The sequence below is a fragment of the Populus trichocarpa genome, chromosome 6 (assembly GCF_000002775.5).
Source record: "Populus trichocarpa isolate Nisqually-1 chromosome 6, P.trichocarpa_v4.1, whole genome shotgun sequence".
NCBI classification, from domain to species: Eukaryota; Viridiplantae; Streptophyta; class Magnoliopsida; order Malpighiales; family Salicaceae; genus Populus; species Populus trichocarpa.
In genome coordinates, this window is record NC_037290.2 from 6,808,623 (window position 1) to 6,821,234 (window position 12,612).

The window sequence follows — 12,612 nt, forward strand, 5'->3', positions numbered from 1 at the left end:
GATAGAAGAGAACACAAGCAAATGGAGTTATGTGGCGGAAGATATATTGAAACGGCAACAAATCTGATGATGAAGATAATAAATACAAGAAAAAAGGGAATCGATGTTGTGATGTGTCTGACTTATGTGTCCTTGGAAACCAATCTGTGTGTGTCTTATGGCTTAGTTTAATTCTCTGATAGGAATGTCAGAACTGAGGTGCTGAATGGGAAAAGGTGCGCACGTTCTTCCATGCAGTTTTAGCCACACTACCTTTCGCACCTTAACCGGATTCATGCTCTAACTAATCTCACCACCCAAAGCTCCAAAACTACCATTATTGATCTCTCCCTCTCAGAAAAACAAACGGTTTATTATAATTAATTCCATCTTAACTTAAAAGTTCTAGACAAACACATCCCAGTTGTCCATGCTAAAACTTCTACAGCTTGTCCTAAACTTAAGAGTAGTAACCAAAATTTCTTCATTGAAGATACCGGGGAGATTCATTACGATTGTGCATATAAACGAACTGTACTATTTCTTTGAGCACATGAATATCTCAAAATAAATGCACGAAGATATCAATATCATTAGTAAATGTGACAATAAGACTGCAAAACAACAATGAATTGAACTGTTCAGTCATATAGATTATCGTAATCCATTCTTAGTTACCTTCCCATGGTTAATAACTATGGTCGATGGAATCAACAATATTTACTATATATTATAAACAAGATATTGTGCAAGATAGATGAACTCTTAATGTTTTTCTGTCATTTTTTTTCTTAATAGTGTTATTGTTACATGCACCCTGCGAAATCATAAAGGATTTAGATATAGCCAAAGTGATCAAAGATCAAAGAGAAGAGGTCATGATCTCAAGATTAAAGATGGGAAAAAAGAAAACCAAAAAGTAAAGAGGAAATCAAGCAACATAATAAAGAAGGGGCAAGACGGCCAGTAATATATCCAATAACACTCGGGATTCAGCAACTACTTTACCTTAGGCCGGTCACCAAGCCTGAGTTCAAGATCCAATTCTTCTACAGTGCAAGGGCTAATTTCAAGCACCTCAGACTTGTCGACTGAATTAGACTTTAGAGAGAAAGGTAATGATGATTTATCGATCCTCCGCTTCTTGCAGCTCGAAGGATCCTCCTCACTGTCCGTTATGCTTGGGCGAGTACGTCGAACTACCAAATTCAAGCTGACAGACAAATCTGTTTTGACACGGTTTACTTTTCCTGTACATCCTGATTCCACTTTCCTTGAATTCTGCTCTCCTTCAGTGCTCAGATCAGAGATATGATAACATCTTTCTGTAGCTAACTTAGTCCGTGGTGGAGGAGAAGATCTAGGGGATCTCTTTTGTTGTTCTTCAACAATAAAAGAAGAAAAAGGAGGGAAAAAACCCTTTATTCGGCAATTCTCTTGAGTAGGTGTCGTTGAAACCCTAGAAGAAGAAGGTGGGGATGCAATAGGACCAGGATCAGAATTAGGGTTAGGGCTATAAACCAGATTACAAAGCTGAGATGGGTATTGAAAACCGAAAGATTTATAGGGATTTTGAAGGTGACTGTGAGGACTTTGATGCTCCTGTTGAAGGATTTCATTGTGAGGACTTGGAGGTTGCTTTAGTCTAGCTCTATCCCTCCTGTGGACATTCATATGACCTCCTAGAGCTTGAGCAGACCTAAATTCTCTTCTACAAAAGCTACAAGAATAAGATCTTGGAGGCCATATACACCCTCCAAGAGGCCCAGCTGCATCTTCGGCGAAAGCTTGTTCTTCCCAAGAATCATCAAATGAAGGATTAGTTGAAGCCTGGAAATGAGAATTCAAACTATGCTTTTGCTTAGTCAACATCCAATACCGAGCTTGCTCCATTTATTGGACAATATCTGGAGAGTGACCCTTCAAAGTTTGAAGAGTATACAGGATTATAGAACAAGTGTTAAAAAGGCATAGAAAATGAGAGGAGATGGGATATGCAAGAGGGACAGAGGAAAGGCTTAGCTGATTGCTTAGAGAAGTTGTCTGGTAGATAGATTGGTGGGTACTCTACTTGGTTGTCTTAGTGTAGCCACTTTTTTGGTTTATGTGAATTGGTTCTCAACAGTCTACTGTATAGAGGGCTCAAATTTCTCTTTTCTTTGCAGTCAAGGGGGAACAATCGTTTCGTATTCACTGAGTGGGTCCATGAGTCTTGCTTGCGCTGTTTATCTGTGCTTAGAGACAAACTGAGATCATGCCTGACTGAAATCTCCTTGGAAAGACCCAAGCAAAGGACGAAAAGATGCTTTAAATGTGCACATATTTTTTTTTTATTTTTTTTAGTTTAACGTGGGTGTCCGGGCCAGCTTGCACGCACCTCGATTAATCCCACGGACCCTGAAGTTAACGACCATGTAAACCTCCAGTGGCCATCATATGAGCAACCACAGGGCTCGAACATGAGACCACAGAGGGAGCAAACCTCTTGGTCCTAAGCTCTTACCACTAGGCCACCACTTAGATGGTTAATGTGCACATATTTTTGCTACACCCTGTATAGATACCTTTGGACACGAAACTACTACTATACTATACTAAGCATTATTTTGATATTTTCCTTTGCGGATCGCCCTCTTCAAAGAATGTCCATTAACACTAGGAAAATGGGTTATATTTCAAAGACAAGAATGCACATGCTCTGCTTCTTTTACACTACTCCTTCCATATATATATATATTTTTGGTTGTTGTGATATTAAGAGAACATATGAACAGGGTTTGTTTTAATGCTTCTAGTGGATGTTCTGAGTTTTTTTTGCAGAAGATCGGGCCTTAGACTTAAGGTTAATGTTATGGAAAGGACAACTTTAGTCATTTGTGATAAACTTGTTTCAGGAGTTGCAGGGTGATCTTAAAGTTTCTGTTGTCTTGCTTGGTTATTTGTGTTCCCCAGTTGTATTTGTCTTTGATTCGTTCTGTCATTTGTTGGCATAAACTTTGTTGCTCATATAAAAGCACACTAGGAAAATAGCGTCGAGAAATATTACTCTACCTTAACCCTTTTCTTTAACCTGCATGCACTTATTAAACAGCTGAAAATAATTCTTGCATTATTCATGTTACAAACTTGCTGAGAGTTTCAACAAAAAAGAAAACAAAACAAAACGGTGGCCATAACCTGTCCACTGTATTTAGAAGTTTTCGAATAACATTTGTTTTGAAGTATTGCGCGCAGTAAGAATATATACTGATATCATCAATTTGCTAATGATTTTGTTGCGTTGATGAAATCCGCGTTACTCTTGCCACTATCTAGGTCGGCTGCGATACGCTATAAGCTAGTTTAAGTTCTTTATAATATAAAAAAATATTAAAATGATGATATAAATTTTTAAAAATTAATAAAAAATTGAAATTCAGGTTATTAATCTAAATAAATTCAATAAACTTGATTAATTTAATAATATAATTATGAAAAAATCCAACGACAAAAAAAGAAAAAAAATTTAAATAGCAATGATTAATAAAAAAAATATTCAAAACTTAAGTACCAACAAATCAAACACAAAAGAACAAATTTAAAAAAAAATAATTAAAAAAAAAAAAAAACTTGACTCAAGTCATCATATTAAATTTACAGCTCGGTTATGAGGTTAGGATAACACTATATAAATTTTTTTAAATAAAATAATGGAGGTCAACCCTCAAGCAAAAAAAATAATGAAAGTTGAAATTGATGATAAAATAAAAAAAATATAAAACAACTCGAGTCAACCTAAGTTAACTTAAGTAACCCGCGACCCGGGATATGAGATTTGAATAACCCCATTAAAAAAAAACTCACAAAGTTGAAGTTTCAATAATATAATATTAAATGATGAAATTGAATTTCTTTTAAAAAAAGACCGAAGTCAAACTGGGCTATTCATTAAAACCTGTGATCTGGGTCATGAAATTAGGTTACCCTATACAAGGCAAGACCAAAATAATCATAAAGCAAAATTCTCAATCATAAAAAAATAGAAATTAAAAGAATAAGGATAACATTTGGTATAAAAAATAAATGAAACAAAATAATGATGGATGAAATTGAAAAATAAATAAATAATAAAATGATAAAACAAAAAAACAGTAATCAAAAGAATAAGGACCAAATCTGGTATAAATATTAAATGAAATAAAAGAATGAGGGATGAAATTGAAAAATAAAAGAAATCAAGAAAATAATAAAAACAAATGACAATCAAAAGAATAAGAACCAAATATGATAGATAAAAAAATTGAAGGATGATGAAATTAAAAAACAATTCTAATTTTATAAATTATTTCAAATAAAAAAAATTAATAGTGAATTTGAAGTAAAAATAAATTGAAAGGTTTCTTTAAAAAATTAGAGGTTTGACATGAAAATTGAATAGGAAGAGAAATGAAGGGAAAACAAATATCACGAACGCCAAATTGGAGGTTATTCAATTAGGATAATACCCAACAATTATTCATTTATACTAGGTGGATTTATAAATATCAAATTAATTGATAAATAATGAATTTGTGTATTCAAACCATGAACATGCAACACCACAAATCAAAACAACATCACCAAATAACATAACAAATCAAAAGTAATATCAATACATCAATTCAAAAACAACATCACAACATAACAAATCAAACACAATATAACAATTCAAAAACAACGTCAATCTACATAAAAATTTCATGTGAAGACCAAATTATTATGCTTTAGATAAATATGTTGCAATCCAATCCTCTCAGTCGCATCTCAGGATATTGATTACAATCTTATTCTACCTTAAAAAGTAAACACTCTAGCAACTTCATATCTTAAGGTTTTCATATAATGGTGCACCCCAACATTTCAAATATTTTAACATAATCATGATGAATAAATCAATAATTAATTAAAAACCATAAAAGAAATTAACAAATATTTTAAAGTGTTGAAAATTTCTCACAACACTTAGTGTACAAAAACGACCTCCATGAGTAGTTGGATTCGATTAGAGCAATTGGAATTGTGGATGACAATGTCGGGGTGTGTAGCTCACACGCTGCCAACATTGCTGGATTATCACGTGTGGTTACATGTATCACTGTTTTGTGGTGGTGCGTGGAAAACTTGGTTGGATGCGCAAATCCTTCCTCCTCTTTCCTATGCCAGTGATAAGCTTCACCGCAAGTTGTGGGAGAGGAGATCATGTTGCCTAAAGTTTTGGCTTTTCTTTCTTTGTCTCTCCTTGCTTGATCGGTATGTTAATGGTTGATGGTTGATGCTATTGCTATTTGAAGGGCTATTGGTCACCTGGAAGAGGTGGTATGTGCTGCTGTGAATAGGGTCAAGTGGTTGTTAGAGTTAGTGGCTCCGGTTTGGAAGAGGTGGTGGTTGCTGCTGTTAGTATTGATAAAGGTTGTTATGGCAGCTGGCGATTAGTGGATGTGGCTTGTTTCTGACATTACGAAGGCAGTGGCAGTAAGCATGGTTTCAAGATAAGAGAGAGGGTTGTCATATTTTTGTTCTTCTCTATTTTTGTTCTTTCATCTTTTTTTCCTCTTTTTTTTTTCTATTTCCTTTTTAAGATTGGGTTCTCTCTTCATCTTCTTCTTTTCTTCTCTTTATTTATCTCTTTTTTTCTTACATTCAAAATATTCCTCTCCCCTAAAATTTCTATCCTCTAAAATATTTGTCTTCCCTCATTTGTTTTTTCTTTTTTAACTCCATTTTTTTCTTCCTCTTTTTTTGCTTGTGTGTAACTCTATCTCTATTTATATTCCCCTCTATTTTTCTTCCTCTCATATTATCCAAGTTTATACTCTTTTATTTGATCCCTATCTCTTAATCCTTTAGTTATTTGGATAGGGTCAAAACTGTGTTTATTTTTGGCCCATCTCTCATTGTATAATTATTGTGTCACCCCTCATTTCTTTTGCTTATTTTTCTTCAATCTTCTTTTTATTTTTTTATATTTTTATTACAAAAAAATTATCAATATAAAACAACAAGCAAAAAGGTTGAAATTATAAAGGCGCCCTCTCTCAACACAAGCTCATCGAGAGTATAAGGGTTGCTTATAGAGCGAGAGTCCCTTCTAAGCAAGATGTATACACTGGGAAGTATATTACATACTGGAAGTTCAACTACAACATGTAAGTTTGTTTTCCTTTCTTCCATGATATAAAAATAAACAACAATAGATAAAGTTTGAATAATTAATTTTAATAAAGGAATGAAAATTCAGGTTTATAAATGTTAAGGCTACTCACACGATAACATCTATGATGAAATGGAGTCAGGTTTCCAAAATTCATGAATGAAAGCATATGATTGATGCTTGGTTTAGAAAGTTCAAGGTTAGTATATGCATAAATATTTTTTTTAATAGTTAGTTTGGTTAGTTTTTTAATTTTAATAAACTAATTATTTTATAAAATTGACATACAAGGAAAAAACATTTTGGGAGGAGGCTGACAACGGCGTGGCCAAGAGAGTATAAGAGAATCATAAAGCCATTAGGTAAGATTGAATTCAAATTGTAATATTTTTTTTAAAAGAAATATTAAAATTTTATTTTTTGTTATCTTATTTGATTTTTTTATATGAACCTTGTTGTGTGATTTCTGAAACGATGCTCAGAAAAAAGTAAAGAAATACGCAAAACATAAAGGTCTTCTAGGCTAGGAAGACGTGGCATTGAGGGATTTCAAACCTCTAAACGTCTCCGAAGGTATTTGGGATGCTTATATCCAGCATGTGATGTCGAAACATTCCTTGAAGCGGTCAATTCCTTTCATTTCATATGCAAAACGGATGGTGAGATTCTATTTTATATGATAATTATTTTTTAAATTGTTGTATTATATTAAAATATTTAACTAACAGTAGGTTCTCTTTGCAGGCTATGGTGTTTTCTAATTGTTTAATTGTCTGATATAACTAAATTGTTGTGTTTTATAATTGTTGATCTATTTAAGGTTTAAGAAAAATCTTTCTCAATAAAAAAATTCTTATCTTATCAGGTAAAAATCTGAAAACAATAGTAACCTGTGTTTCTTAGCAGGTTATCCCTCAATCTAATACCTTCTCATCCTCTATTCAATTCATACCCTGTATATGTAAAACTCTCTTCTATGCAGTGAATCCAAAACGAAATTCTATTCATTAATAATTGAAAAAGAGATGGCCAACAGCTGCTCACCATTAAACACTAAATTATTTCTTGTAAACCAAATAGTCCACAAGGTTGCAAAGAAAACTAACTTCCATTCTTCGACTTGGAACTTTCCCGAGCTGTAGCTTAGTCATTGATTGTAGAAGTCTTAAAGAGATTCAAGAAAAGCGATTAAAACTACTCTAAACCAAAACACCAGGAGGAATGACAGTGGATGAGAAGCTGTAATGTTGATTTAGGGAATCTGTTGCAGGAAGAACATCTTGCTACTTCTATATTGATGAGATTTCTTCGGGCTAGAAATTCCTTTATACAGAGTCGATTTTTCATAGCTAACCAGCATAGGATTTTTGTTTTTTGAGGAAGCCATACTTGTCCATATATTAGCTTTCCAGTTACCATCACCTTGGAATAGAATTCTATCTAATAATCAGCTGCAACTTCTTACAGTAAAAATCCTATCTTTGCTCGCTTCCTAAATCTTCTTATCTGACTTTGCTTAGGATAATATCTGTGATTGAATAAAATCCTTCAAAACGTTAGCTGATGCTCATTAAGAACCCGCAACTCTCTCCTCCACGTAAGACTCCAAGTATAAGCACCTTCCACCCATGTTCCAAAGCTTGAAATTCGGCCTGCTTGTGAAAAATTGATAATGCGAACAACCTTAGAAATTTATGTGAGAAAATAGAATTTCATGTCAACTTATATATCCAAAACCTCACTATTTTCCCATCTCAAACCACAAACCTCATTGAATTTCTTAAGCTCCTGCCTGATTTCTCTTCTGATCGAATCACAGCTACCTATAAAGAAAAGAATTTGACCACATAACTTCGGAAGGATTTAACACGGGTCAGACTCTACGAAACTATTAATTTATTAAGGGTTCTTGTAGTTTAAGTTTGAAGGCATCTCCATCCTAGTGTTAGAGTATTTTCTCTAACCAAGTTTAAATCCATTATGACATTAACTACCACCGTTACAAATATTGTATTGAGGAGTTATTGGCGAAAGCAAATCGCCATTGGATGTGTGTTTCCAGGCCACATAGTCTTGAGCAGCCCACATTTGGGCGTGACCGTGGCTGCTATCTTCATGACAATAAAAGCAGGCATAAGATGAGCAAAATCCTCCCTTTTTCATTGTCTATGACTCTATCACCCTCCACCAATACCTTAGGCTAGACTTTTCAAATCCCCTTACAAAAGAGAGAGTCTTTTTAGCCTTTTTTTAAAAAAAAATAAATACTTTTGAAACTCAAATATTTTAGAGGAGCTATTTTAGGTTTAATGAAATATTTTTAAAATTCAAATATTTTAGAGAAATTTTAGAGAAAGGACTTATAAATATTAGTCTAATTGACTGTTAGAAAAGACAAGAATTGATTAGTAATTGACTGAGAAAGTTAGTCTTATAAATATTTTCAATTCTTGAGAATTGTAAGTTATTTTCTCTTATTTTTGGTTTGATAGAAAAATATTTTATATTGATAAATTTTTTTCTAGATTAGCCATATATAAAAAAAGAGAGATATTTTACAAAAGCATATTTTATATTAAACAAAGCAAAGCATAGCCTCATTGGTTCCGTTTGTTTTACACAATATTTGTTTTGAAAAACATTTTTTAATAAAATTATTTTTCTAAAAAATTATTTTTTTTCATGAATTATTTTCTATTATTTTTTATGTGTTAAGGAAAATAGCTTCTTGTAAAATAAATTATTTTACATTGGCAGTTTTTTAATAATTATAATAATATGAGAAAAGTTATGATATTAGTAATAGAAATAGTGATGATAATTGTTGCGGTATTAATTAGTGGTAGTCATGGTGGTAATATTTATTATAGTGATTGTTATAAATTAATGATAATGTTAGTGGTGGTTGTAGGATGATTGTTATAATATAGTAAAAATAATAAAATAATAATTTTCACAATGGTAAATTTAATAACAAGATGTGTTGATGGTAATAATGATGATAAAGGTAATGCTAGTTGTGACGATGATTAATGAAAGATAATTATTATTGTGATAATGATAATAGTGATGGAGTTTCGATGATGAGACTAATATGAATGATGAAGTTACAGTTAAAATGATAATAAAAAAAATGGTATTATTATGAAGCCAAAAAGTCATCGTGAGGATCAATATTATGATGCTTGCAAGCTTTAACTTGAGCTCCTGAATCAAACTCCACCTTCCTGAAACTCAGGCCCCAAGCTAATTTTCGCAGCAGTTAAAGCGAATGTTACAGATCACCAAATCGCTTTCGGATTCTACAGCTCCTATTTTAGATTATTTTTATTGTAACTTCTTATAGAAATCAAACTCACCGTTAGATTCGACATATTTTTGTAATTTAGCACACCCACCTCTGTGATTGGATTAATACATATGTAAAATAAACAAATCTGTGTATTTAATAATATGAAAACAGGGGCGAAGCTGGTAGGTTGTATTATTAACCTTGAATTCTGGGTCTAATTGTTTCTATCATTTTGTCCATCACACGGAACATATTGGCATGTTATTTTCTTAAGTGACCTTCGAGATGATTATATCCGTAACGGCAGCAAATCTACAAAATTGCACCTCCTTTTTTTATTAATATTTCTGTTCAAAATGGATCTTGAGTATATATTTTTTTGTCAAGATTTCTACACTTTGACCGTTCAACCACTCATATAATTAAGAATGCTCTGGTTTATTTGCTCCCTCTATGATCTCAGGTTCAAGTCCTGTAGTTGCTCATATGATGGCCACTGGAGGCTTACATGGTCGTTAACTTCAGGGGCCGTGGGATTAGTCGAGGTGCGCGCAAACTGGCCCGGACACCCACGTTAAACTAAAAAAAAAAGAATGCTCTGGTTTAATTCCGAGTGGTATAACTCAATTGGTCAGATTTTAAATTTATTCTCTAGAGATCACTTGTTCGAGTTCCAAAAACCTCAGAGTCACTTGAGACTTACATGGTCGTTAACTTCAGGGTCTGTGCGATTAGTCGAGGTACATGCAAGCTGGCCTGAACATCCGTGTTAATAAAAAAAATGCTCAATTCCAATCCTGAAAGGTGTAGCTCAACTGGTCAGGTTTTATAAATTTGCTTTTCAGAAATCACTAGTTCGAGTATCACAAATCTCATGATTACAAAAGGTTTATCTGGTCATTAATTTCAGAGTCTTGAGAGATTAGTCGAAGTGCATATAAACTGACCAAACATACACAGTTACCAAAACAAAACAAAAAAACAAAATCCCTGGTCCCGTAAGGTCAAGATTAATGGCACGTAAGAGTTAAAAAGTGAGAAAGAAATAATTCAGTTCAAGTCCATTTTGCATGAATTATAAAAAATAATTTTCAATTTGAAAAAAAACTTCTGGTGAAGAAAAAATGACTATGAATATATTTTAGTACTTATGTTCAACCTATTATTTTATGTATAATTACGTCTAATTTATCTTTAAAATATTGGTAGTGTCATTTGTTAGCCTGTCACTAATATATACTTTCTTTCACCATGAAAACTAATGGAAATACTTGAGGTGACTTACACATGACAAAATTCAGATTTTATATATTCAAAATGTCCTTTATTAAAAAAATTATAAAAAAAAATAAAAGAAATGTCATCATATATAATTTATTTTGTTCAAAACTTGTCAAGTGTGAATAGCTTATAACTCTTCGAAAATGGATATTAAATCTCTGTTTATCAAACGGTAATTAAAATTTCAAATCTTTTTTTTTTGTACTCTTTATTTTATAATAAGAGGTATTTTATATATATATAAATTTAATTTTATTCATTTGCAAGCCATGTGATGTATTTTCATTAGTTTTGATAGTGAAAATGTAACGAAAAAATAGATTGAATACATAACAATGCAATTAAACATGTACTAATGTTTTGGAGAGAATTAATTTTTCTGTTAAATTTCTTTCAAAATGATGTTATTTTATCAGATAAAATATGCACATTAGGTAGACAAATGTTAATTAATATTGAGAAAAAGGACCAATTGAGAAATGTATGAAACATTAGGGATCCAATTGGGAATGCCTATATAACTCAAGGAATAAATAGAGGTTAGCCCTAATAGGAAGCTTGAACATGTAATGGAATGGAGAGCAAGTGAACAACATCTAAAAAGCTGTCCAGAAAAAATCTTCTTTTCAGCTAATATATAATTTCTCCATAAATAAGTCACTGATCATGTTCAAAATTCTTCGAGTCTCTTCGGCCTTTGCTCGGATGAATCTTCGTCATATGGCCCGCATTCATTAAATCCAAAAGATTAGACAAAGGAGGTGAGAATTATAAATTCTCCCATTAAAAAATGACCAAGAGGACCCTCGACCTCTATAATTTGCAAGATATGGACAGACTTCTTTGAAAAAATATGACCATAAGGAATTGTCTTCATTACCTACTTATTTCGAAGAAAAAACAAATTCATGTGAGAATGAAGGCCTTGAAAATGAAGGTTAAGAAATTATTCAAGTGTGGGGAATTAATTATAGGCAACGGATATTGGATCTGACATGACACTTGTGACCAGGAAATATTAAAAATAAACCGTACAAATGAAAACCTTCAATTTGAATTATTGCTCTTCTATATTACTTTTTCCTTTGAGAATAAATAAGGAATTTAAATCAATACAGTCTATATTAAAACAATAGCTATCTCGAAGGAAATGTCACTCTGCTTGTCTACCTACGAAACTTTCTTTTTTTTTAATTACAAATGATATATAGGTAGTGTTCGTTACTTTCCTGTGATAAAAAGGACAAAGATAATAGATATGGAAATATATTTGGTTAAAGAGATAGAGAAATAAAAATAAATCTATTCATGAGATAATTTTGAAGTAATTTTTTGTATTTTCAAAATAAAAGATATAGAGGGGATATGTCTTTAGAGACAATATTTATTATTTTTTATTCTTAAACTATCCTTGTAAAAAACTCTAAATCCAAAAATTATCCAACTAAGACATGTAAGGATAAAAATAGTTATTATTATAGTTTTAAAACTTAATTCAAGGTCGATCCAGGGCAAAGCCCAGGTCACAAACTGGGAGGGTTAACTGGGTTGACCTGAGTCAACGTAAGAATAAAATTATTTATTATTATAATTTTAAAACTCATCTCAATGGTCAACCTAGAGCAAGGCCTCGGTCACAGGTTAAGTTAACCGTTGACTGAAGTCAACGTCCAAATAAAAATGATTATTGTCATAGTTTTAAAACTGACTCGGGGATCGACTTGTGACAAGGCCCCTGTTACAAGTCAAAATGGTCAACTCGGGTTGATTCGGGTCAATGTAAAAATGAAAGTTTTTATTATTATAGTTTTAAAACCTGACTTGAAGGTCGAGCTGAGGCAAGGCCAAGTCACGAGTCAAGAGGATCAACCCAGATCAATGTAAAGATAAA

The 12,612-nt window shown here is 32.3% G+C and overlaps 1 protein-coding gene across 1 annotated transcript; it reads right to left on the reverse strand.

Moving 5' to 3' along the window:
- Positions 1-737: 737 nt before the first annotated feature.
- On the reverse strand, positions 738-2,136 carry LOC7454952 (zinc finger protein 10). Its single transcript, XM_024603553.2, has one exon. It carries the CDS (start codon positions 1,870-1,872, stop codon positions 979-981), a length of 894 nt encoding a protein of 297 aa, XP_024459321.1. The 5' UTR covers positions 1,873-2,136; the 3' UTR covers positions 738-978.
- Between the last annotated feature and the right edge of the window lie 10,476 nt (positions 2,137-12,612).